General features: G+C 49.6%; 1 protein-coding gene across 1 annotated transcript; it reads right to left on the reverse strand.

Annotated features, from left to right (window-relative positions):
• Positions 1-336: 336 nt before the first annotated feature.
• SCNN1G (sodium channel epithelial 1 subunit gamma) lies at positions 337-27,727 on the reverse strand. The gene is made up of 13 exons (XM_006730804.3): positions 27,600-27,727; positions 23,636-23,983; positions 21,584-21,893; positions 19,892-20,082; positions 18,837-18,940; positions 15,519-15,682; positions 8,069-8,167; positions 6,349-6,466; positions 5,747-5,825; positions 5,605-5,662; positions 5,352-5,413; positions 3,588-3,663; positions 337-3,303 (listed from the first exon to the last, which is right to left on the reverse strand). Exons 2-13 carry the CDS (start codon positions 23,959-23,961, stop codon positions 2,941-2,943), a joined length of 1,950 nt encoding a protein of 649 aa, XP_006730867.1. The 5' UTR covers positions 23,962-23,983; positions 27,600-27,727; the 3' UTR covers positions 337-2,940.
• Positions 27,728-27,756: the final 29 nt, after the last annotated feature.

Below are 27,756 nucleotides of genomic sequence, written 5' to 3' on the forward strand. Positions count from 1 at the left end.
GATTCCCTCTGAAAGATAGTGTGCCTGACGGGTACGCACACAAGCTTTGGGGGAAGCCCTGGGCCTATTAGTTACTAGTGGTGGGGCCAGGAGGAGAACTCTGTGCCTCAGTTTCCCTATTTGCTGTGTGTGAAGTGCTTCACAGAATCCCTGGCAAACAATAAGTGCTCGACAAATACTAGCCATTATTATGATTGTTACTGTTTTAATTAGCTCCGTAAACTTTTCCTAAACGCCATCCCTGTACTCAGTCCTGTCCCTGTCTAAGGACAAAGAGATAAGACATTCCGCCCTCAGGGTGTTCACTGTTTAGTGAGAGAGACAGACAAATGGATAAAAATTCTATCAGGGGATGAAAATTCTAGAATAGAGGGAGCTCCAACTTCCTGGGGCAAGGGAGGGTATAGGAAGGCTTGATGGAGATGATGGCATTGGTACCCGGCCTGGGACGACGCGTGGAGAAAGAGAGAGGGCGGCACTTGGCATTGTAGGCAGGCAAGCGCTGGGGTTGGGAGCCAGGCCGGAGGGAGCTGGCTGGAGTCCTAGGCTGTGAGCATGTGCTCCCCGGGGCGGGTGGCTGTTGACTCCAGATGCCCCTGACCTCACTTTTTTTTAAGATTTTATTTATTTATTTGACAGAGAGAGAGAGATAAGGAACACAAGCAGGGGGAGTGGGAGAGGGAGAAGCAGGCTCTCCGCCGAGCAGGGAGCCCGATGTGGGGCTCGATCCCAGGACCCCGGGATCATGACCTGAGCCAAAGGCAGACGCTTAACGACTGAGCCACCGAGGCACCCCTGGCCTCACCTTTGACAAAGCCAGCAGCAATGCCAGCCTCACTGGAAGTGTTCCTGCCCATGACATCATGCTGAGGCCGGTCAGTTCCATGAATCGGAGGACACAGCCCCCACCCCTCCTGCCAAGGGGTGCCGAGGAGGGTGAGGAAGCTCCTCTCGGCCATGCCTGGGCAGGCGACACAACTTCCTGTCCGCGCTGGCTGCTGCCACCCCAGCCCAGTAAGGACAGGAGCCAGGCTCGCACCCTCTGTAACCTGATGCTCTCCTGCATTGGCCCTGGCTTCTGAGCCCACTCCTCAGGGGCGCCACAGCCAGCCTGCGGTCACGGTCACAGTGACCTACTCCCTGCTGGCTGCCGGGCCTGCTCACAGCGCCCCACCCAGTGAGGTCCAGTGGAGCCACTGCAGGGGCAGAGATGGCTGTTGCAGCCACTGGCCTGGAGTCAGGTTAGACCAGGTGTCCCTGGGCCCGGGGAGGGGCCCACAGCCCGTTCTTTGGCCACGACTCCTGCCTCCACTAGCAAGCATCCCTGTGCTGGAAGCAGGCCTGAAATGCAGGCCTCTCTGCACCCAAGGATGAAGGGCATCCCTCTTCCGTATCTCCAGATGCCAAGCTTCCCCTCCTCCCCCCTGGACTGACCTGAGCCTCACCCTCAAAAGGCACAGACACTGCTTGGATGCCAAGTGATGGAATTAGAGTGCACAGGCTCTTGGGTCAGACTGCCTGGGTTCCCATCCCAGTTCTGCAACTTTCTAGCCGTGGCAGCTGGGGTGAGCAACTTAGCCTGTCTGTGCCTGTTTCTTCATCTGTACGATGGGATAATCAAACCTGCTTAATCCAGCGATTGGAAGATTTTTCTCCATAAAGGGCCAGAGAATACATATGTTAGGCTTTGCGAACCTAGGGTCTCTGTTGCAACTACAGGGATGGCAGCCGTTGTGGCGCAAACACAGGTGCAGATAGTATGTAAATGAACGGGCATGGCTGTGTGCCAATAAAACTTTATTTATGGACACTGAAGATGGAATCTTGTATAATTTCCATGAGTCACAAAAGAGTCTTCTTCTGATCTTTTTAACCATTGGGAAAAGTGAAATACAAAACATTCCTAGGTCATGAGCAAAAACAGGATCTGGCCCATGGGTTGCAGTTTGCTGTCCCCAACGCTCGTCTCCGTAAGTGCTTAGAACAGCACCCAGCACACTGTTGCTGAGCTCACACTGAACGCCTACTCTGTGCTTAATACATGTTAGGTATTGTCGTGTTGGAAAGTGTGAGTATAGAAACGGTCGTCTGCAGTGGTTGGCTTGCTGGGGAGGGGCAGGCCGTGGGTGGGGGTGGCTGCCTGGGAGGAAGAGAGGCTGAGGTGAGTTATCAGATGATCCTTTGTGCCTTGGGCCACCACTTGCTGGGGTGTCCAGCAAGGCCCTTTTGCAGACCTTTCTTTGCTTGGATAAGGGGCCCAGGGCACTGGCTTAGCTGCCCAGAACACGGACCCACCCCTGCTCCCAGAGTGAGGACCTCCTGTCACATCCCCAGACCTCCCCCCACTGCACTCTACCCCCACACACATTCCAAGGACCTCGGGCCAGCTCCCTGCCTGAGGGCACAGAGGAGAGACCTTGCCCCAGTGTCAAAAACTAAGAACAGTTTCTTCACAGCCTCAGCTCCGAGGCTGGTGCTTCTTCCTGGCTTTGGCACTAGGCAGTGGTTATCTGCCCTTGATACTTCAGGTCATATCCTTGGGCCCCAGCCCAGGCCGGAGGAGTGGGTGAAACTCCCAGCTTGGGGCTTTGGAGGAGTCTTTCTCTCTCAAGATCTGATGAAAGCTCTGTCGGGCTTCCCTTCCGGCCTTTGGCTGGCCAGGCACCATTTCCTCGACCCCTATCTCTCTCTGGAACAGATGGGCGGCCGGCTCTTTGTCACCCTGGACGGCTGAGAGGGTGGCTGGGCAGGGGTCAATGGGTCTCCTGCACACACCCAGGCCCCATGTTGTTGGTCAAAGCAGACTTGTCCTCAATGTCTCTGAAAATCCCAGAGGGGGGTGCCAAGGGTCCCCTCCACGTGCAGGAGACAGAGTGACAGGGTCTAAGTTCTCAGACCGGGGCTGGGGGTCCCAGCTGTATCTCCCTTCACCTCCCTGCCTCAGGACTCAGCTGGTACCTGGGTGTCTGTGAGCTGGTCGGAAAAGGCCCTCTCCAAACGTAAGGTATTATATCTGGGAGGCGGTGTGCCAGGCACCTGGGTCCCTGGGGCTGGAGGCAGGCGCAACGCGGAGGTGAAAGTGGGCAGCTCATCGTCTACATCGAGGCCTGGGTTGTCCCGGCCCTGAGGGCCGGGGGGAGCGTGCCTCCGGGCCCACCACTCCTTGGCCTTCTGCCACTGGTGGCGGGCAATGATAGAGAAGGAGTCAATGAAGAAGACCTCAATGATCTCAATGACACAGACGACAGAGCAGCTCATCCACAGGCCCAGCTGGCCACCGAAGTTGGACAGAAGCATCTCGATCTGCAAGGGAGGTCAAGCCACACCGTGAAGAGGGCCCCTCCTCCCAAGTTGGTCTCATGCAGGGACCTCCGATTCCCAAGGGAGCCCCTGGCAAGTGCTGGCCCTGAATGGGTTTGGAGGGCTTCCAGTCCCCTCTTCCTCTGCCTACGCTGATCCCAGGCCTGAATGGCCCGTCGCAGCCCTACCAGCTCAGACTGAATCGCCGGCATCTGACTCTGCCCCGGAGGCTGGGCCAATGGACACATTTGCAGACCCCAGACAGGTACCAGAAGGAAGCTACTCACGCTATTGGCAGGGCTCTCCATGATGGATCTCTGGTTCAGGTCTTTGTAGAATATCAAGAGTTTGGCCAAGTCTGTCCTGCAGAAATTCCAACAGTCAGGGCCAAGGTGAGTCGGGCGCCTTTGCATTCTACCAGACGACCAACCCTTCAGCGTGACTGTCTCCTCCTACCCAGCCCCCAGCATGGCCCAGGCCCTGAGCTCCCCGGGGATCCTAGAACCTGGCCCCTGAGACTCCTTCTGTACCCTAGAGCATATCCGCAACCTGGGCCTGGTTGTTCAGGCCAATCATTCCCTCCAAAACCATTTCCTACCCTCCAGACTAAGTCAGTCCACCCAGCTATACTCCCCTAGCACCCTGTTCTTCATTAAACCTTGACATTGCGATTGTTTGATTGCAATCTCAAATATGTACAGGAGACATGCAGGTAATGTACTCGAGCGAGGTAGGCTGGGTGTAAGGAAATGACAATGACCATAATAACAGCCAGCATTTACGGGACACTTTCTGTGTTGCCACCCACTGTTAAGAGCTTCTGTAAATTCACTTGTTTGATGCTCACAACAACCCTAGCTAGCTATGTTTTCATTGTCCCCATTTTACAGATGAGGAAACCAAGACCCGGGTTGGTTAAGTCACTTGCCCAAGAACGCAATGCTCGTAATTGGCAGATCCAGTATTCAGACCTGGATGAATCTGGCTTCACAACCCATGTTGTTAGCCGCTGTAAAGACTGTGGCAAACTGGAAAGCCCATGCTTATTCCAAAGGGACAACTGCTACTCAGCTCTTTAGTGCTATGAAGAACGGAGGTTTGCTATTTCCAGAACTTCTGATCTTTCAAGGAAAGCCAGAAGTAACGGGTTACTTTTGTGGAGCTGGATTTGATCTAGGGGTCACTGGCTCGCAATGCTTGGTTTAATAGTTTGCAACGCTTGGTCAAAGTCTATCTTTATGACTAGACCGTAAGCCCCTTGGGGGCAGGGATCATGTCTGCTCGGTCATCGTGGTACCCCCAACACCACACAAGCACCTGGCCCCTAGTGGATATTCACTAAATGTGGGAGGCTAGCCTGGCCTGGGTGCTGGGCCCCGTGGAGGTGGGAAGGGCCCAGAGAGATGTGAGGTCACATGGCAATTCCCCCACCCTCTCTCACACCTTCATCTCCGTCCCCTGGGCTCCCTGAACTCTGGCCTGCCTGATTTTTGCTAAAGCTCCCTTGGAAGTGAATTTCGATGTGGAAAATTTAAATGGGATCAGAAGCTGCATGGCTCAGAGGAGTATTTTTCCAACTAGGTCAAGATACATCAGGAAGCCACGACATCAGTTTCCTAGGCCATGACCAGTACCTTTGACAAAGCAAAACAGGATAGGAAATATCACATCGAAGCCACAGAGATGTTCAAACTCTTTGTCAACTGATACGGGCACTGATCATTCCGAACGGTGCCATGATCACCGGAATGGATATGAACAGTTGGTTTGGCTATACCAGCTTGCAGCATCTGAAGATCAGCCTGAGTGCTTTGTACATCATAAGGAAGTGCTGTTCCATGAGACTTTTACCTCATTTATATATTCAATGGAAAACCATTTTCATACTGTGGGTTACGGTCAAAACATTTGAGAGCCCCAGGCCTAGCGCAGGGCCTGGCTCCGGACACAAGCTTGATCAATATTTGTTGAATAAAGGAATGAGTGAACAAACAAGAGAGGGTTTGGCAGGGCCAGTGGAGAAAGAGGAAACAAGGCGGGGGTCTGCTTACTTGTTCAGTTTTTTCTTTATTTGCTGGCCTTGGTCCCAAGTGAGAATGGGCAGCAACCATTTCTGTGACGGAGAAATAAGGAATGACCTGGGGATGTCTAGAGAGCCCAGGGCCAGCCCATGCGCCTCCCCTCTTAGCCTCCGCCCCCCACCTGACCTCCCCTGTGCATCTCTCCCCGAAGCCAGAGGACCCAGGTGGGACATCAGGCTCCGGGCTGAGGATATGAGCCGAAAGAGGGGGCAAGGTAACTTACCTCGGAAACCACGGATGGCCACTGTGCCAGACTGGTGGTCAGTGTCCACTCCTTAAAGCTAAGGGGGGGAGGGGCACAGAGTGAGTGCGGGAGGCCTGGCCCCGCCCAGCCCTGTGTGTTCCGTCCTGCCAGGCCCACTCACCTGCAGGCTTCCCGGCACACCGCCTGGCAGCCCAGCTCCTCCCGGACAAAGGCCTGGTGCAGCTCATAATAGCAGTACACTGGGGGACAAGGCAGAGGACGGTGTGAGCTTCGGGGCCACAGTGCCCTTCGGGGGGGTCACCCATGGGGCCCCCAGAGTCTCCTTGTAATGATTTCTCCTCCCCTTTCCTATTCTCTGGAAACAAACGCTGCTCTGTCATGTTGAGAGACAGAATACTGTGGAGGTTAAGGACATACGCTGGGGGGTCGGCAGCACTGGCTTCGAGTCTAGCTCTGTTACTCCCTGGCTGGGTGACCTTGGACAAGTTGCTCAACCATCCTGAGCCTCAGTTATCTGTTCCGTGAAAGGGTACCATCCGTGGTTCCTGCCTCCTGGAGCTGTGAGAGGTGGCCAACCTCTCAGCACAGGCTGGGGTTCAGCATTTGGTCCTTAATCAGAAAGTGGAATTCAAGCCAGGCTTGAGGACAGGAGTAAAACTCTGCCTCTTATCTCTCCATCAATACCTCCATCCTACAAAAGGCCCTAGCACAGGCTGGTGCTGGGGCTGGGCGGACCCCACTCCTGGGGCGGGTCTCACTTACTCCAGTTGGGGTGCTGCTGGTAGTTACAGTAGTTGGCTGCTGGAGGTAGAGGCTGGTTATACTGGGCACACCCACATTTCTCCACCATCTTCGTCTGGAAGCACGAGTGAAGGCAGATCTGAAAGACGAAACCCAGGGGTTCCCTTAACCTCCTCGAATGTGGACTCCAGAGAGCTCCCTCCCTACACAACCCGCATCCAGGGGGCCGGCTTCCCACAGCCTTGGCGGACGGCATAAATGTGCCCCAGTGGACTGGGCCAGGGTTGGCCCTGGCGCCAAAGGGACCCAGGTAGAAAAGTGATTGAGAATTCAGATTAACTGAGAGGTGGAGAACAGGCTGAGATGGGGCTGGACCGGGGGCGGTCCTTTCTCAATGACTTGAGTGCTGACCCAGGGGAGTGGGGGACATCGGAGCAGATGCCAAGAAACAGAGAGAAACATAGGCCCTCACTTTTCTGTTCTCAGGTCCAGTCCTGGGATCCTGGGAGATCATAAGCTACCACCATAGCCACAAAGCTTATAGCATACAAGCTCATGGCAAGGGCTCTGAAGGCAGGCTACTCCAGTTCAAATCCCAGGTTTGCCACACCCCAGCTGTGTGACCTCAGGCAAGTTCCTTAACTTCTCTGGTTTCTTCACCATTGAAATAAGTATAACAGTACCTACTTCACGAGGTTGTTGTGAGCAGGAAATGAATTGCTATATGCAAGGTGTTTGTCCATGGTAGCCTCTCACTAAATTTTATCCAGGAGTATCTTTCCAATGAGCTGACCTTTCCTTTTGGTCTTGAAGTCAGTTTGATTGTATTTCTACTATAAGTAGACATTTTTTGACTGTCTCTCTTCACTTAGCGTCCCTACCACCTCTCAGCTCAGTTCCGATGTAAGCTAGAGGACTCAGTGCGTAGGAACACCTGATCTTTTTTATTCTACTGGGATGATTCTCATTAACTCTGAGCATCCCAGGAGGAGGGGAACTGCAGACTCCCAGAATGTAAGAGAAGGCATAACGGATGATCGCACTCAAGGGTTGCAAACTCAAATGCTTTCAGGGGCCAGTGATAGAGGTGGTACACTAGGGGCTGGTGGGGACTATGGGAAAGGACAACATGTGCTCCTTGAACGGGGCAACTCCACCCACTGTTTATACCGCAGGGCTGTGGGCCCGATGTTGCCAGATCTTGTTTTTCAAGAGAAGCTGGAAATCTGGGTTTTCTTATGAAATTCCGTGACTTTTAAACACCATCCAGGCCAGAAAAAAACTAGGTGTGCAGCCTGGAAGGGGCCTGGGGGCTGCCAGTTAGCAGGCCCTGATCCAATCCCACCACCCCCTGTGACTGCTGGGGATGTCATCACTTGCCCGAGGACATCATCGAGCGCGGGCCATGAGGGGGCCCAGAAGCTAGGCTCCCAACCCCTTGGCCAACGCCTCTCCCAGACTGCTTCTCTCCTGTCCCTCACTTGCCAAGACCTATTTAGGAAGCAGGCCTGTCTCAGCTGTACATTGTGTTCCATGCAAACCTCAATCAATCAATTCAGCTCTGGTTACAGACGGATTGAAGAGGACTGGAACCAACTGGCGTTGTTTGTTCTTGAGGTCTTTGGATGAACCCCAGGAATTATCAGCAGAGTTCCTGGTCGCAGACACACCCCATCCTATAGATAACTGTCTCCTGTGTCCAGGCCACAATCCAGGGTTGAGTGCCCCCTCCCGCCCATACCTGGAGGGAATATGCCGCCTTGTAGATATTGCTGATCGGCACGTCGCTCCCGTCCTCCGTGCACTGGCTGTAGGGTTCGCTCAGCTTGAAGGACTCCGTCTGTAATCACAGCAGCACGCATTCAGCCCTACCCGGCCCCAGGACCCAGACGGGGGCACCCCTGGGAGCTGAGCATTTAGTCCTTCGTTTAACAAATATTTCTCAAGCACCTACTAGTGCCTGGTGCTATTCTAGGCACTGTGGACTCAACAATGATCAATAGAGACAAGCTCCCTGCTCTTGTGGAGCTTACTTTCCAGTGGGGTAGACAGACAGCCAAAAGGCAAATAGATGCATGAGATAATTTTGGATAATTATGGCTAGTGATCAGTGAAACTGGGAAGAGGGACTGGAGGACTTGGGGGGAAGGGTGCAGTCTTTCCAAGAGTGATTGAGGAGGATGCCTTTGAGAAAGGGACATGTTGGCTCCACAAAGAATGGCAAGAGGTGGATTTGCTAAGAAGTGGAGGAAAGGAATAGGGCAGAAGCCGCAGCAAAGGCTGACGTCGGGTAGGACCAGGGTGGCTGGAAGGCAGCACGAGAAAGATGAAGCCAGAGGGGGAGGTCAAGGCCAAATCATGGCAGCCTCCTATGCCATGCTGAGAAATCTGGATTTGGATTTGGATTTCAAAATGGTAGTAAGCCATTGGAGAATCCACTGGGAGGGCACAGGAGGGGGAAAAAAGACGAGCAGTGGCTGTGTGCTTCGTGGGATTCTCCTCCCAGGGAAGGACCCATTTCCTACCCTCTTGTCTTCTGGTCCCAGAAGTTGACTTGGAAAAATTGACTTTCTTAGAGAGGGCCAAGGAATGCCCCATGGAGTAGAATGATACCCTGATCAGAGGAGGTGAGAGAATCGTAACTCACAGTTCAAAGACCTTATGAAATAATGTTTTATTGTGGTTTACTAAGTTTGGCTCTAGTTTAACATTTGTCACTGTAAATAAACAATCCAGACAAGCCAATTAAAAAAAAAAGAATAATGTCTCCCAGGAGGCAATGATAATTGAATATAAATTGTGACCAGCTTATAGCCAGGTTCCTTGTTTTTTTGTTTTGTTTTTGTTTTGTCTGTTTTTTTGTTTTTCTGAGAGTGGGAGAAAAGGGGAAATTGATGGCAGATTTGTGGGAGGGAAGAAAATCTTTTTTTTCCACTGAAGAGTGGCCAGATAGACAGAAAGATAACAGAGGGTGGAATCAAGGAGTTTGACCTAGGTGGAAAATGTAGACATCTCAAGTAGCTGTAATCTCCTTCTGTTTGTATTGTAATCCATCTGCTGTCCATTAGTGGCCCTCAATTAACTGCAGGGACCTCAAGGGCAATTGCCAGTGCCCATTTTAAAACATTTAAACAACAGAAGCAAAGGGGAAAGTAACCATGTGGTCTCCTCTCTTTCCTGGGAGAGGAGCAGATCCGATATCAGATATACAGATAGACAGACAGACAGACAAGCGGACAGGCAAATATGAACTCACACATTCCCTTTGCCCTGAAATCTCCCCTTCTCACTAACAATAAAGAGTGAGCATCTTTCTGTGTCAGTACAAAATAAACAGACTGACTTCATTCCTCCAATAGCTGGGTGGCTAACAGATTTAGAGTCTCTAGAACATGCCAGGGCTGGCTGGGCACTGGGGTACAAAGATGCTGAGCGTGGCTTCCCTGGAGGGCACTTCAACTCAGTGCCACCCTCTAAGCTTCCCCTAAGCTGCAGGCTCCCTGGGCAGATGTTCCTTCAAGCCCCTGAGAACTGCTGAGCTGTCCGCAGAGCCCAGCGTGTGGCAGCTACAGGCTTTACCTGCCTGGGGTGGGGGTGGGGGGCAGGGAGTACAAGACCCTGGCATCTAGGTGACAGGGTTTGTCTACTTGGATAAGCCGTGTGCAGCTGGCAAAGGTGGCTGGAGCTCCTTCTACTTGGAGGACCAGCCCATGGGCCACTTCCAGAAATCATCTTTTGACTTTTATGCTTTTGAGCCTCAATGGCCCAGTCCTCTATAACAATGCTTACTGAACTCAGAGCCCCTGGGTTATTCAGGTTGCTTCCTAAAGCAATTTGGGTAGGGTGGGATTGGGAGGTGGGGAGGTAGGGCAGATGGGGTGGGCACTGTAGTGCTCCCTCTCTGGCTCGCTCTCTTTTTCTCTCCCTCCCTCCCTCCCTCCCTCCCTTTCTCTCTCCCCTCCACCATCAGTTTTTCAGAACTGCTGATCTGTCCCTGACCCCTAGGGATACAAAAATGAGAATGGGTACATATGTATGTGAATGGATGCAAGTTTTGTACACATGTGTGAGCACACATTCGTGTCGGTGCATACGTGTGGGTGTGAGATGTGTGTATGTGTGTGCATGCATGAGTATATGTAGGTGTGATTAAGTCTATGTGAGTATATGCCTGGGCAACAAGGCCCATTTTTATCAAACCAGATCTTATCTGCTTCCTTCTTAGAATCCTGAGGGAGGCCAACATTTGCACAGGAATCCTCAGCTTCTTAGATTTCATTTATTTATTTGAGAGAGAGAAAGAGAGAATGAGGGGGGGTGGTGGCAGAGGGCCGAGCAGAGGCCCCGCTCAGCAGGGAGCCTGATGCAGGGTCAGTCCCAGGACCCCGAGATCATGACCCGAGCTTAACTGAGCTTAACTGACTGAGCCATCCAGGCGCCCCTCCAACTCACCTCTTTAAAGGTATGAACTATGCCAGGGAAAAGCTCAGGCAGCAGCATGATGCCCTAGATGGAATTATGGGTGGTTTAACTCTCTTTTTGCTTTTGTTCTGTTTTTATATTGTAATAAATTATAAAATTTATTTGTATATGGCAAAATTTATACTTTTAATCAATGGAGAAAAAAATAATTACGCAATATATGAAGTTAGGACTACTGTTGACTCTTTGGAGGAAGCAGTGAATTCTATCTCTACTTCACATCCTGCAGAAAAAACATTCTAGTGAGTTAAAGTATTAAGTGAAATAATAAAATAACTGGAAGGTAGCTCAGCTCAGTATCTGATCTCAAGGAAGGAAAATCCCCAATAAGCATAATGACTAAAGAAGAAAACAAAGATTTTGACCATGTAAACATTTGAAATGTTTGCATGTGAAACAGTAGCATAAAGAAAACTGAAAGGAATGCACAAACTGGGAAAGATATTTACAACACATATGACAAATAACTAGTACTTTTTCTATATATATGGAAGAGATCAATGTCTCATAAAGGAGGAAAGTGTCACCAAGGATAAGAAGAACTTTCCTAACCTCTCTTTTAGCTTCAAACATATTTTTCCTTTCCTTCACATCTCTTTTCTTAAAAATAAAAAGTACAGTAACAGCCAATATTTTTGGAACACTTACTACATATGAGGCACTGTTCCAAGTGCTTCACATGAATCAACTCATTGAATTCTCATTAGCCTATAAAGTCACATTTTTATTAACATATCCATTTCACAGATGAGGTAACTGAGACATTGAGATTACACAACCAAAGTGCAACTCTGGGTCCTTAGTCCCTGTTATGCACATGCTTGTGAAAAGAGGTATGCATGTGTTTTAAGATAAAAATGCACAGTAGGGTTTGCAATGACAGTGAAGTCTCCCCTCTCTCCAAGACCTGGCCCCACACCACCCTGGGTGAGTTTTCTCCCTTGCCCACTTCCTCATCTCCCATTCATGATCCAGCTGATTGTACTTTGGTTTCGGTTCCACTTCTTCCGCTGAAAACTGGTCTGGCAAAAACCACCGGTGATCTCTTGGTTTCCAAACCCAGAGAACACCTTTTGCCCTTTCTCTTGACTGACCTCTCAGCAGCATTTGGCACTTTGGTTCACACCTTCCTTGAAACTCTCTTCTTTGATTTATCTGACACCAATTCTTTCTGGCTTCTGCTCCTCATTCTCTGCCTCTATTTCTCCATTTTCTTTTTTTTTTTTTAAAGATTTTATTTATTTATTTGAGACACAGAGCATGAGAGGGAGAGGGGTCAGAGGGAGAAGCAGACTCCCCGCCGAGCAGGGAGCCCGATGTGGGACTCGATCCCGGGACTCCAGGATCATGACCTGAGCCGAAGGCAGTCGCTTAACCAACTGAGCCACCCAGGCGCCCCTATTTCTCCATTTTCTTTCTGCTCAGCCCTTACACATTTGCATTCTGTCTCAGGTCTTGGGTGATGCCATTTATTTCCAAGTCTAGAATTATGCTAGATGCCTACCCCAACCCCCACCTCCGTTTTTCTCCTGAGCTCCAGGTTCATAGCATTTCTGGACATTCTCACCTTGATTTTCCAAAGGCACAACAACTTGGGTTATGTCCCAAACCGAAGTGATCATCTTCCCCCACAAACTTATCCCTCCTACTGCATTCCCTAATTCTGAGCCTGGCACCTCCATCCACCCCACTGCCCAAGCCAAAATCTAAATATCAATCTAACTTCCCTTTTAGTGAGGTCTTTCCTCACTGACCTTGGTTGTCAAGCCCTGTTGCTTCCATGCTGTAATATCTCTCAAATCCATTCACTTATGCTCATCCCTACAGCCATTGCCTCAGCTAAGGGCCTCATCTTTTCTTTCTGGAATTACTGTCAATTTGCTGCCTCCAGTATCTTGATTACTTTATCTTAATTACTTTATCTTGACTATACTTCAACCAAAGAGATTTCTCAAGAAGTTTCACCACTCAGCTTAAAATCCTTCCTGTGACCCCTTTGTAATTGCTTTGCCCTTTATTTGGACTAGCCCTTCTGGAAACTATTTGCCTGACACTTGTCCTTCAAGAATCTATCAGCTAGGAAGCCTTCAGCTTCAGCTGCTCCCAACCATCTGTACATCCATCTGCTCACCAACAGTCTGGGCTCCCCACCATCTGTATATCCATCCATACATCCATCTATCCATCCAGCATTATTTACTGAGCATCTACTATGTTCTAAGAACTGAGCCTGGTAACAAGACTGAATATCTCTGTTCCCACGGAGCTGGGAACTGTTTCACAAAGCTGTGCGGTCTTACAGATAAGATCTTTAAAGATAGGTGTCTTGTTGTATTCATCTCTGAATTTCCAGTGCTTTGGACACACAGTCCCTCACTGAATGAAGGAAAAAATTTAACTGACTGTGTCTACCAGCTTAACATGCCTATTGAGAAAAATAAGTAAGTAAATAAAAAATAAATAAGAAAGGAAGGAAGTCTAGTTTGTTTGGACTGCTTCTTAGTAACCTCATGTTGACCTCTTAATCCCCAAGATTACTTTTTGTTGTTCCAAATGCTCATAAATCAGAAAGAGAGCTGACGGACCTAGCTCTGTCACTTTGGTTTTCTACATCTCAAATGAGGTATAGCACAAAACCCACCATTGTTAAAGAAACCATTTGCTTAACAAAGTGGTGGGTACTTCTAAGCTCAGAGAAGGAAATCAGAGGGCAGAATTCCTTAGTTCTTGCACTTCTCCAAGCTCTTGATCCTCTCCCCTAAGCCTGCAGACCCTGTGAAAGGTGGAAGGGAAAGAGAGGGCAAAAGGATAGGTAACAAAAATTTCTTAAAGGATAGGATATACTGCAAATCCCAAGTCCTCATTCTGGGTGCAGATAAAACTGCATGGGCAATGTTGGGTGAAAATGTTCACCATTCCGATTTGGGAGTTTTGCAATCCTGGTGAATAGAAGAATCAATGACCCAGATCCTTAAGTGGTACCCTAAAGTCTTTCCAAGCCACAGTCTCATAGCTTGGGGCTCAGGATTATTTGTGGGGGGAGGAGCAATCTGTATTCGCACAGTCCAAGTTGGTACACAACACTTCTCATGTTGAAACAAACTTCCCACATTGGAACGTGCTTTCCGAGAGCACCCAGGTTCCAGGCAACCATCCTAATTGTTTCTCTTGTCCAGGGTTGTCCATTTGATGGGGGCACGGAAGCCACAGATTTCCTCTGGAATGTCACCGTGTACTCAGTTCATCATCTCGGCTGTCTCAACTTAAATATTGCTTTCTTAGGAAAGCACTCCTTGAACTCCCCATTTCCCCCCATTAAAAAAAAGCCCTACTCCCTGCTCAGCGGGGAGTCTGCTTCTCCCTCTGACCCTCCTCCCTCTCGTGGTCTCTGTCTCTCATTCTCTCTCACAAATAAATAAATAAAATCTTTAAAAAAAAAAAAAAAGCCCTAGGTCAGCCATCCCCCTGATAGGTTCTTGTGCATCCTGCATTTCTCCTTGGTAGTGCTGATGATGATTATAATTAATCATTTGTGCAATTTTTTGTTTGTAGTTGATCTTCTCTGCCAGAGTCTGGGCTCCAACAGGACAGCGACAGTGTCTTACACTCTGATATGGTCCCACTGTCCAGCACATAAAGATGCTCAGAAAATACTTGTTGAATGGATAAATAATGGATGGATATACAAGCCCCAGTGCTCACTATATCACTTTATAACCCAATATGAAGCCATCATTTAAGGCTGTGCTAAAGCTTTTGTCATTCTAGCTTTACTTTTGCTTAGGAAGACACACTTTGCTTCTCCTCTCACGTTGAACTACTCAACTTTCTAAAGCTGAGGTTCCTGGGTTTTCTGCCTCTTGGAATAATCATCAGAGTTTGGTAAAAACACAGATCTTGGGCTCATCTCTCAAGAGATTCTGATTCAGTGGATCTGAGTCAGATGGTCAGTCAGATTTAGAAACCACTGCTCTAGAGGACAGATTTGCAAGGAATGAAGACAAAAGGTGGAGAGTTACTGGCATAAAAAGACCTCAGTCCTGCAAACAAGAAGATTGCATAAGTAGTGGAGTGTCTGGGGCACGGCCCTCGCCTTGCCCTTCTGCTCCTATCGGGCATAGTAGACTCAGGGATTGGAGTCTGTAGCCCAGATGTGCTTCTGTTGACAGGTATGAGTGTTTTTAGCACCCAGTGAGGTCAGAGAAAGTCAAAGAGTTGAGGAAGAAGGAGGTTCTTGATGAATGAGGTGAAATTGATGAAGTATGATTGGCTAAATAGGGCTCCGATGGCCCAGGGACTTCCCATTAGCGATTAAGGAGTGGTTTACATGCCTCATAGATGTTTAGGTGACCCAGAAAGAAAGGTGTTAATCTGCTCTATTTATATTAGTGACAAATATAGTTAGTGTTTGAGGCTTTGCTCCCAGCACAGGTTCCATAAATGCTCGTGTCTGTCTTTGCGACAAGCAAGGTTCCTTCAGTTCTTTCCCAAAATGGCGTCCTGTGTCCTCATTCATCCATACAGAAGATACAAAGACAGCCTTTAGTAGAACTGCTGGAGTGACCATTGCGGGAACTATTAGCAAATCCAGGACTATGCTTCCTTTTGAAACCAATACACTTTTCCAAAAGCCACGCCTTATTGGTTATTCTTGGAAAAAAAGATCTGTTTTCCTTGCCACCCCTACAGAAATCAGCACATTCTCTTACCAGGTGCATCCCTATGGAGGTGGCCATGGCAGGCTCGATCTCTGTTCCCACGTCCTCAATGAAGGGGTATTCATCCTGCCGATGGACAATCACCTTGGCCCCGCTGGAGGACACCAGGAAGGGGTTGTACTCCTCTTCGTTTAGGTACAAGATGACCTGCAGCCCTGGGAGGATAAAAGGCTACTGTGGTCAAAGGCTCATTAAACATTCCCTGGTGCTAGCCTACCTCTCCCGCCGCTTTGAGAGGCTCCAAACCAAGATGCAGGCATTTCCAAAAAGGAAAAGATGGACAGGGCTAGACTGGAAGCTTCATGGAGAAGAGGGGGTGGAGGGATGGTGCCCGACTTGCTCACTGCTGTGTCCCCCAAAACAGCATTACCGCCACAGTTCTGAGCTATAAAGGAACTGCTACCCCGCCCAAGACGTGCATTTCCACGTGGTCCTTTGAGATGGGGCATTCTGCAGAGTGTCCAAAGGGACATGCAGTGCTATGGCTGCTTAAACCCTTATAGAGCTTAAACCCTTATAGAAAAGCACTAATGGGGTTTCTGATCACTGGTCTAACTTCTCTCCATACTCCAGCTCCTACTCTTGCAGGATATTCTGCACCCACCAGCCAGAGGGACCTTTGAAAATTGGAAATCAGGGGCACCTGGGTGGCATAGTCGGTTGAGCATCTGACTCTTGGTTTCGGCCCGGGTCAGGAGATAGAGACCTGCGTCGGGCTCTGTGCTCAGCGTGGAATCTGCCTAAGACTCTCCCTCTCCCTCTGCCTCTCTGCCTCTCTCTCTCAGACAAATAAATAAATCTTTTTAAAAATTAAAAAAAAATAAAATTGGAAATCAGATCAGGTCACTCCCTTGCCCGAAACCCTTTGGTGGGAATTCCATGGAATAAAATCCGTAAACCTGACTGTGGCTGTCACACCTACAGGGATGCAGCCCTGCCTCCGTTTCCCTCCTCGTGTCCTCCCTGCTCTCTCAAGAAGCTCTGGGCACACTGGACTTCTTTCTGTTTCTAGAGCACATCAAATTCATTTCCTCCTCAGGGTTTTTGTACTTATTAGTGCCCCGGATGCTCTTGTGTGGATCTTCTCACCCCTAACTAACTCTTGTCACAGGTGCCTCCTTATTTGAAATAAAACCCCCATCCTGGCCCCAGCACCCCCTTCCCTTTCACTACTTGATTTTACTCGTAGCCCTCATTGGATTTTTTTTTAAAGATTTTTTATTTATTTATTTATTAAAGAGCAAGAGAGAGAGAAACAGCATGAGAGGGGAGAGGGTCAGAGGGAGAAGCAGGCTTCCCGCCGAGCCGGCAGCCCGACGCGGGACTCGATCCCAGGACTCCGGGATCATGACCCGAGCCGAAGGCAGTTGCCCAACCAACTGAGCCACCCAGGCGTCCCCCTCATTAGGATTTATAAGCAGATAACGTCTGTGTGTTTGTTCACTCATTTGTCATCTGTCTCTCCCCACTGCAATTCAAGCTCCACGGGAGCAGAGACGGCATCTGTTCACTGCAGTGTCTCTGACGCCTGGAAGAGGACCTGGCATACAGCAGGTACTCAATAAATGTTTGGTGGATGGCTGAGCAAATGAGCAGGGCCTATATGGATTGAAAGAAGAAAACTCTGAGAGTTCAGGGTCGCCTGGGTGGCTCAGTCGGTTAAGCATCTGCCTTCGGTGCAGGTTATGATCTCAGGGTCCTGGGATCGAGTCCCGTGTTGGGCTCCCTGCTCGGCGGGGAGTCTGCTTCTCCCTCTCCCTCTGCCGCTCCCCTTTCTTGTGCTCTCTCTCTCTCTCCCTCAAATGAATAAACAAAATCTTAAAGAAAGAAAGAAAGAAAAGAAAAAAGAAAACTTTGAGAGTTCATTCTGACTTCTTCCATTTGCAAATAAAGGAACTGAAGCCCAGAGCAGGCAAGTGATTTGCTCAAGGTCACACAGCGCATCGGTAGCAGAGCCAGGACTCTGCAACTCTTAGCTCCCAGCTCCCAGACTACTTCTTCCCACCAAAGTACATGTCCTGAGTTACGGTTTCTTGCAGACTTGGTAAGAATACAGACCACACAGGGGCAAAGGCTTGGCCCCCACATGCTGTTTTCCTCTACGACAAGACCTTGCCTTTCCCTGTGGGAGCATACCTGTATATCAAATTGTGTCCCATTTGCTTAGGACTTTGCACAAATTCCTCTTGTGGGTAAGCCAGGCCCGTCTGTTGCCGGCTGCCCTACAAAGGTCACCGTGGCAGAGCAGTGGTCGTGCCAGGGTGGGAGGTCGTAATGGCATTACTGGTGCTGGTGATGGTAGTGTTAATGCTACTAACAGGAGGAATGACAACCACAACCAGCATTGATTATGTGTTTCATGTGTGTTGAGGACTGAACTGTGTTGCCCTCCCTCTAAATTCATATGTTGAAATCCTACCCCATAATGTGACAGTATTGGAGGTAGGGCCTTTAGGGAGGTAATTAAGGTTAAATGAAGTCATAAGGCAAGCCCCGATCCCATAGGACTGATGTCCTCATGAGGATAGGAGGAGATACCAGCGCTCTTTCTCGCTCTCTCTCTTTCTCTCTCTCTCTCTCTGCCTGCCACAGAGGAAAGGCCAGGTGAGGACAGAGCAGGAAGGCAGCCACCTGCAAGGCAGGAAGAGAGGTCCCACCAGAAACCAAATTCACCAGCATCTTGACCCTGGGGCCCTTGCCTCCAGAACTGAGAGAACATAAATGTCTGTTTCTCAGGCTATTTTGTTATGCAGCCTGAGCAGACTAATCCAGTGTGTGCCAGGACTTACTCAAAGCACTATACATACATTAAGTCCTCTTGACAACCTTAGAGCGCACGTATTATTATGAGTCCCACTCTGTAGATGAAGTGCAGTAACTTGCATGGGGTCACGTGGCGAGTGGCAGAGCTGGGTTTTGGCTCCAGAATGCGTTATCTTAACCAAGATAAAGGTATGTTTGCCTCCTTAATCTCCCGTTCCGCGTATCTGGGTTCAAGGCCATCTGAAAGCTGCCTGCCCTGCATTACTCATTCCAGCTACAAGCTCAAACCAGAGTGGTTTTCCAGGAAAAGAAACTCTGGTGATGTGATCTCTTTCTGTCTCTCAAAAGTAAAGAGGAGATGTCAGAAAGGAAAACAGACACCGAAAAAGAAGGAGCCCGCACAGATGCTGATGGAGACACTGCAGCAAAAGGGGACGTGGTGTCCCTGGTTTCTGGCTAGATGGAGAGAGCCCGCCTTTCTGGAAGGCTCGGGCACCCCAACTGTCCTGCTGCCAGTGTGCTCACTGTTGGTGCGGATTTCCTTACCATATTCGCTGCCCCCCATGGACGTGCTGAGGATAGTCTCGTTCTCTCTGTTGTTGAACGTGTAGCAATTCCCATACATTGGATGGTGGAAAAGCGTGAAGTTTCTATGAGGAAGAATACGGGTCAGAAGGAGCTTTGGTGGGAACTCCCCTTGTGCATCTGAGCTGAAGGCTGGATGGGCCATGCTTATGGGGCCACTCTCTTTTCTGGACAATGGATAATAGACATGACTTACTTTCTCCACCTTCAGTCTGATAAGCCATAAACAAAGCCCCGCACCCAGGCAGATACACACATTGATGTAGGACTATTCTCTGCTTTGTTCCCCCTCTTAATCCTCCCATCTTTGTCTCCATCCTGATGTGGCACTCCTTGTGCCATATGTCTGCCCCCAGATTCCTCTGCTTGTGAATTTCTCAGCCAACACTTGACATTTTTTTCCATTCCAATACCAGGAAATGATCTCCAGAGAAGGAACCACAACACATGTGTCCTTACACTGGCTTTAGAACCCAACCCTCAAGTGGACATGATTCCAATCACTCAGCTTCATAAGGACCAATATATCTACTTACATATTTTAAATAGAATGAAGTAAGCTTTTTGGATAGGCAGGAACACTCTAAAATGTCCCATCACTGCTCAGTCACCACCAGGGGTCTGAGTGTTAACTTAAAGGCAGAAAGGTCTGAGACCTCACCCATCTGTACACAGACCCTTCTTCCTCTCTCTTTCCCACCTTCCCTTCTTTCCTTTGTTTCTTCCTCTGTGCTAGGTCAGCGGTTCTTAATCATTGGTGTGTATGATGGTAGCATCCAAGGTTATACATATACCATCAACCACTCTGTTTTTATGAGTAACTTAATGAGTTCAAGGATATTTTGACTCTGTGCCATCTCGATCTTCCTCACTGACTCTAGAGCCTAGCTCCCATGTAAGCTGTTTTCCCAAGGGCAGCGTCAGAGAAGAGCATCTTTTGCTCCCAAGCCCTCCCAAGCTGAGCTGTAGGTGCAGGCAAGGGGCTCAGAGCTAAGGGAGCAGACTCCTCTCCTGACCTGGCATCGCAGGACACCCCATCAAAGAGGCAGGTAACCAGCAGCTCCTCGGCAGAGTAGCTCATGTTGATTTTCTTCTCCAGAGGGACCTGTGCCATGATGTTCATGTAGTGCAGCGTGTACCACTCCTGGATGGCATTGACTCCCGAGCTGAAGGTGTAGAGGGCGCAGTGGGACGTGTCATTTGAACACTGTGGATAAGAGGAGACAGTAGGCTGAAGCCACTGGCACTAGCACTGGCCTTCCAAAGGACGGTGAGGATAAGGAACTGGGACTCTAGACCAGACGCTCAGGGGGAACAGGAGGGACACCCAGAAGCAAGGATGGGCTTCCTCTTACTTCCAGGGGCTGAGAGAGATCAGCCTCAAGGACCAAGATGGGGCTGAGAGGAGGACAGAGTCTCACTGTCACGACTCCCTGCGACTGCTTACCAGATAAGAAGAAAAACCAGTTTCTTTAGCATCTCCAGATATCCAGGCTATGGTTGATTATTGCTACTGACTTCCCACACACCTCTAGCCATTTCCTATTGGGTCAGCAGTCTAGAAATCTGGATGCTTGCCCAGACTCCAAGATGATTTCTCTGCAGGATCTTGGGCAAGGCGTTATGGCTCCATTATTTCACCTACCAAATGTTGGCTAAAATGCCATCCTTCCCAACCTCAGAGAGTAGTTGGGAGGACCAGCATTTAAATATATAATAATGAAAGCCTTATAGGGAGACTGTAGTATGTTTCAGATGTTCTCATCACACAGAGTTTGGAAACTCTCAAACGGACAGACATTGAAGGATTGATTTTGCTCTCAGGGATTACGGAGTGCGTATCTCATGAAAATACCCAGGAAAACTTTGAAAAGTTTCAGTGATTAGGAGAAAGGGCCGTTTTTTCAGGATTTGTAACTGGTGCTCTGAGGTCTCACAATTGGCAAGCCAGGTATAAGGTATAGAAGAGGTGATCTCATCCCACCAGGTGTCTCATCCTACAGAGGAGTCTGGGGCATGGAGAGATAGGGTGATTGATTGACTTTGCCCAGGACACTAGTGGAATTTGATTTTGGTAAATGGCTGCTTCTTCAGAGCCCCTCAGATGGGACCAAGAAGGAGAGATGAAAAGTCAGGCACCTCACAAAGGCAAGTACTGCAGGGAACAGTGGGTATTCCTGCTCTTTATTATCTGTTTTATTCCTTCAGGGGTCTGCACCCTAATTTTGCTTTGGTAGAATGTACTTTCCCCTGTTGGATACAGTCTGATGAGACTGTCCACCATGATGCCTCACTCTCTGTTAGCCATTAGATGACCCAAACTTGGCCAATCAGATAGTCCCAAGATGGAATTTGAATCGTCCTTATGGATGGCTTAGCAAAAAGCATGAAAATAGTTTACTTGAAGTTTAATCCAGCAGCTATATGTGAAATGACTTTCCACCATTTCTTGCCACCTAGATCCCTGGATCTTGCCTAATTTCTGTCCTTTGAGGGACCTCCCTGAGCTACTGGTCCCTTTCTAAGACATTTTTTTTTTCCTGCTCAATATTGCCTGAGTCAGTTTTAGTTGCTTGCAGAAAATTCACCCTGAACTGGGTGTATTTCTTTGGGCAGGACCATAGAGACAGTGGCAAAGGAGAAACCTTCCTGGACCCACCATCTCCAGCCCATCCCATGCCCCCCAGCTGTGAGGACGTGCATCTCACCAGTTGGAATCCCACCACCTCCTTGGACAGGTGGACATGCGTTGCATCCGACGCCTTGTGAATGATGCGCCCATTGAATTTCCGCTTCCGCCCTGTGAGGAAGTCCTTGGCCTCACCGGTCTCATCCTGACCGAAAGCCATCAGTGGGACCAGTTTGAGGAATTTAGGCCGTGTGCCCTCCCAAGCCGAATTCCAGGACTCTGCCTCTCGGCGTTTTCGAGACGTATTCTCTGGAAAGCCATACAGGGTCTTTAAGGCCACTCTGGTCTCCTGTTCCAAGTCAGCTAGAAGGTCCCGCACCACACTGTACCTGCCAAGGTGGGAAGGAGGAGTCAGGGAAAGGGGAAGCTCCTCTGACAGAGCACTGGTGCTTCTGCCCTCTGCTCTCCATCAATGTGTGTCAGCCCTGGGCCCACTTCTCACCTGCCTCCTTGGCCGAGGAGACCAAACCTTTTACGATTTGCCCCATCCAAAGTGACTGTGGGCTTAGTAAACGATGACAGGCTCCCGTGTGACCCTTGCATGACTTCTCATGCCTTCATTTCTGCCACTACCATCTGCTTGCTCTCGGGGTGTGTTGGTGAGTTTGGCCCAACCAGCATTTCTGGAGTGGTGACTATCAGGTACCTCCCCTAAACCAGCCATGGTGAGGACAATTACAGTGCAGACAATACCTGCTAACTAGAATTCTGTCCAGGGGACAGTGTCCATCTCCACCAAGCTCACTTGTTCCTGTTCATGGATTCCCCTTGAGTCAGTGCTGGGTAGGGGTGAGGTAGAACTGTCACCTTGACAACCCCCAAGAACACAGAAGAATGATACAGGACGGAATGAAGCACAACACCATCTTCAAATTTTCATTATACAAGTAGTCCTGGTCTCCCTCCTAACTGCCCGCCTCTCTTCTCTCTCTACCCCTTGCTCTGTGACTAGGCAACACAGCATGGTGACTGAGTGTATAAACTCCAGAGCCAAACTACCTGGGGTCTAGCTACCCATCCTGGTTCTGGATTTGTGACCTTGGACCAGTTACTTTAGCCTTTTTGCGTCTCAGTTTTCTCATCTGTGAAATGGGATTATTGCAGAGATTCCATGAGTTTATCTTGTGTGTGTGTGTGAAAACATTCACTATTAATTTTATTAGTGGAATTATATTTGTTAATATTTCACTCCTCCACCACAACTCAGCTCCACTAGGACAAAGACTGTTGGGTTATTCAGTTCTATGCCCCAGACTCTAGCACAACTTGTCTGATTATGGATGGATGGAAGAGAGGGAGGGAGGGACAAAAAGACTCTGAGGGGGAGAATAAGTCTTAGACCTGATTTTGATTTTGACCAGTTGGTTTCCTTTGATACCCTTCCTCCCCTGCTCCTCCCTTCTCTCCACACCCACACCTGCTCAGACAAATTCTGCCAGATTCTGACCTGCCTCATAGATCAGTTTTCAATAATCCTGAGCAGGACTCCAGTGACCCATTTAGAGCAGGCCCCTTGGCAGACAATAGGGCAGGACCAAGGGTTGATCCTGCCCAGAGCCCGGTGATCTCAATTAGTGGGGCTGGGTTCACTCAGATGAGGGTTTGGGGCAGCTGAGATGCTTCCGGAAGTCACCTGGGTGTCACTTCTGAGTCAGCTTCCAGCTCACATTTTGGGGAGAGTGAGGTGTAAGCTTACAGGGCTCAGGGGAAATGGCTGAGCTGGACTGTGTGTGTCCGTGTGTGTGTGTGCGTGTGTGTGTGCATGTGTGCGCACGCAGGTGCCTGGGCTGGGGGGCGGGTTTAGTCCATTCCAGGCCCAACCTCCAAGTGAAACTGACCCCTGCCGCCTTCCCCTCCTGCACATCCTGAGCTAGTCCATTCTCAGGAGCAGCTGTTAGACAGAAAACTTGGTATAGATTTAGAACCTGGGAGAGGGAGTTTACCAAGGTTGGCAACAAATTCTGATTTCTAAAAAGCGTGTATGCGGGGTGGCGTGTGGTACCTTGGAGAGGGGCTGCGGCCTCTGGAGGGGGCGCAGACCCCACCCCGTAGCCCTGCTCCTGCCTCTTACTTGTAAGGGTTGATGTTGCAGATGGTGACAGCAGGAAAATCCAGCTTCTGGAAGTGGACTTTGATGGAGACAGAGACGGTGTAGAAGGAGGCCACGAGGAGCGCACACTGCCAGAAGATAAGGGCCACAGCAGTGAGCGTGAACAGAATCCAGAGCAGGCGCCGCAGGCGGCCGCGGGACACCACGATGCGGCGACAGCCGTGGGTGTTGGTGTTCAGACAGTACCACCGCATCAGCTCTTTGATCGTAGGCGCCTGGGGCCCCCTCACAGGCAGATTCTTCTTGATTTTGGCTTTGATCTTCTCTCCAGGAGCCATGGCGAGCATGGGACTCGGAGGGGCAGGCACGCTGGAGGGACGGAGAAGAAACGCAGGTGAGCTCACAGCTCCCCTCCCTCCCCCCCGCAAGGGCAGGCTGGTCCCTGGAGGCCAGACTCTGGGAAACACCAGCCCACATGCCCTCGGAGGCCGTCTTTCCTTTTTCCCTCTGGGGGCTGGACAAGTCTGCTTTCTGAGGTCCCGGCCCCTTTTCCAGGGTATTTGGGGTTTTGGCCATAGCAGCTGCCAAAGGGCAGCCTCCTTCTCTTGCAGGCCCCAGCCCAGCCGTGCGGGGGCTGGGTGGGGTTTAACCTGTGAATCACTGGACAGGTTTGAAGAACCTTTCCCCTGGGTGCCTGGAACAGAAGCCTGTGCACATCCGTCTCTGCACCACTCTTACCATGCTCTGCCATATTTAGAGCATGGCCACCCACACCTTATCACTGCCCTCAACCTGCCCCCTTGAGGGCAGCATTCCTATCTCACTAAGCCCTTTGCCCCCCCCAAGCCCCATGCCTAGCTCAGTGTCTTGCTGAGCAAGTGCCCTGCACATCTCTTCCGCCAAATACAACCTGCCAAGAGAATTGCTTGGCAGCCAACTTAGATCCTGTTCGGTCCACTCCCAGCCATGATTTCCAGGATTTTCCCCTCTGCTTTCCCTGCAAGTAGAGTTTCTGTTTCATTTTTGTTTAACTTCTCTTTACAGTCAAGCCTTTGGTGTTTCTAGAGCACCTTCTAAACAATAGCCCACAACACTTGGCCACTTAATATTTGCCAGGCATTGTGCCATATTTTCTTGATTCTAAGATATCACTAATTAGAGGAATACACTTTGATTCAATAACAGCTTTGTTTGGGGGAAAGTGTTGGAAAGCAAATTACCACATTCATCAACATACATGATGCATTGCAGATACAGAAACTTTACAACATGGAACAACATTCTTTTTAGAAATGAACTAATATGTGGGTATTGTATGTTATATATATTGTCTATATATAGGATAAAAAGAACTAATATGTGTGTATTATATGTTATATATATTGTCTATATATAGGGAGAGTCATCTCATGGTTATAATATATAAACTCCCATTAGTCTCATAAATATATACGGTCTCTTTCTCTATATATACATATAATCTACATATATTTCATTTTGTGTTTCAACAAGCTCAGAGAAGTAGAGTAGTTCATGCAAGACCACACCGCTAGTAAGGAGAGGAACTGGATTGGAAACTTGCAGCCTTCTCCACCATGATATATGCTTTTGAGGGGCCTGGTGTTGTCCTGGGTGCTGTCCCCTCCTCAAGGAAGAAGGAAAAAGAGGGGATCCTGAGCTATTTAATTTCCAAGCTCTGGATAGTCAGTGTAACTGCCTCCCAACCGTTGTGAGCACTGGTAAAGGGGGAGGGGGGGGTATATGGAAACTCTGCCTCCTGTGCCTGCCATTGGTGACAGAGGCAAAGTAGGGTACACCTTAATTTGGAGTAGGATATACAGGGTGGTCCCCATGCCCCCAGAGGGCCTATGTCTGGGACAAGGACTTTAGTTTGCCCCATTAACTTCTTCAGGCAGGATTCTGGACTTCAGGAGTTACTTTTTCTCCATCTTGACCCCATGGGATATTGTCCAAATTTGGGAACTGGGGCAAAGCTGGGAGGCTTTCAAGTTTATGATGCTAGTGGGTTTCAGGTTTATGATATAAAGGAAATAAGAGTGCTGGGGAGAGGGGGGCAAGGGAGATGTCCAGAGGCAGCGACCTCCCTCCAACAGTGCTCCCTCCCAGACGCATATGACCTTACTGGGATAGAAAAAGCCTTCTTGACCCTCAAAATTATGCTGTTAGCCTCTTGGCAAGAGGAATGTAACTTATTTTATCATTGAAAATATTTCTCATCCCCATCTCTTCTCTCTCTATAATCCAAAAGCAAATAAGTTAAAAAGTTTGTTTGTTTGTTTGTTTTAAAAACCTGGGTCCAGGGGTCCCTGGGTGGCTCAATTGGTTAAGCATCTAACTTCCACTCAGGTCATGATCTCAGGGTCCTGGGATCAAGCCCTGCCTTGGGCTCTACACTCAGCAGGGAGTCTGCTTGTCCTTCTGTCCTTCCCCCCATTTGTGCTCTCTCTCTCTCAAATAAATAAATAAATAAAATATTTTAAAAAATACAAAATTAAAACCTGGGTCCAGGTTCAATTTCCTGTCAAATAAAACTGCAACCCAGGGAAGGTTTTCTCCTCTGGGAATGTTTAGAATCACAGATTCTGGGTGCTCCTGTCTCTAACTCTCCTCACTGAAGACAATCCCTGGGGTCCCTCTGCCCCATCAGCTCATTCTCCAGGACCGACCTTGACCCCAGTAGATCAGCCACCCATGTCACTGAAGCCACAGGCGAAAGAAGGGAACCCATCTTGCTCATCACAAAACTGATAAATGTTCACACAAACAGTGTTTCAACTTCAAAGCAAAGCAAAGTTGTGGTTACTATTAGCTTGTGCTGCTTGATTAAACATGATGCCTTTTGGAAGAACCCATAGCTGACACCAAGCATTCACTCTTCAAAGTACTTTACAGGTATTAACTCAGTTCATTTCCACAATAGATTTCTGGGGTAGGCATCCTCATTCCCCCCATTATACAAATGAAATGGAGATCCTGAGAAGTTTAGTTTGTCCAAAGTCACACTATAAAGTGGCTGAGCTGGGATTTGAACTTAGGAGTCCACACTCAGCTACTAGCTGTGCCGCTCCCCAAATAGTAATAATAATGGCAACAACAGCAAGTACAGCGGCTATTACTTATTGATCCTTTCGTACTCCCAGCCATCCTATGCAGCTCTTTTTTACACATTACCTATTTAATGCTCATAATTATATGAAATACTAGTACTGTGCCCATTTCACAGAGGGGGGAAACTGAGGTGCAGAGTGATTAGATAACTTGCCCAAAGCCACACAGATAGCAAGATTCAAAGGATTTTTTTTTCAAATTCCAGGGCCGCTCATGACCACGATTCTCTACTGCGCCCCGCTGGCTCACCCCCGACCTCGCCTATCTCCCATGCCCCAGGCAGGGACACCAAGCGTCAGGTTCTGGGCGCGGGACCCGAGCTCCTCCCCCGCGACTCCGCAGCTCCTGCCTACCCTGCACAGAGCGATAGCACGCTGTGCTATGGCAGAAGTCAGTCTGCTGAAGCCGCCAGAGAGAATCCACCGATTCACGTGTTCGCTTCTTTCTGCAACCACAGTCACCCCTGAGAAAACATTCAGGAAGGTAAAGGGAACAATCGCGGTCAAGTCTCACCAAGGCCAAGAAAGGTGGCTGAGCAGGGGCTGGGCGGCGAGACAAGGCAAGGCGCGGCCCCGGACCCCGGGAGTCCCGGACCTTGTTCCTAAGTAGCCCAGAAATGCCTATCGCCCCAGCTCTATGTCCCGGGCCACGGCGTGGGGGACGCCAGAGAGCTGGCTGGACCCGGATTGATCTGGGAAGGTGTCCCAGCATCCCAGCCACCGGGGAGGCAGCTCCGGGCTGATGCCGGCTCCGCCGCCAACCGCGCGGACCGTGTCGGAGAAGCCACCCGGCCCCGCGGCCGCTCCGGTGCCTGGAAGCCCCAAACTCGTGCGACCCGACCTGGCTCTAGGCTCACCTCGCTCAGTTCCGAAGAGTCCGGGGCTCGCGTGCGCGCGATCCGTGTGCGATCTGTTCCGCTCCGCGTACTGCGAGAGCATCCCGCAGCCGCCGCGGCCTCTCGTTCTTGTGGGCCGGAGCTGGGCCCCGCCCCCTGGAGCCCCTCCCCTGGAGCC

Source organism: Leptonychotes weddellii, chromosome 5, assembly GCF_054177405.1.
Source record: "Leptonychotes weddellii isolate Sample4059 chromosome 5, ASM5417740v2, whole genome shotgun sequence".
In the NCBI taxonomy this organism is placed as follows: Eukaryota; Metazoa; Chordata; class Mammalia; order Carnivora; family Phocidae; genus Leptonychotes; species Leptonychotes weddellii.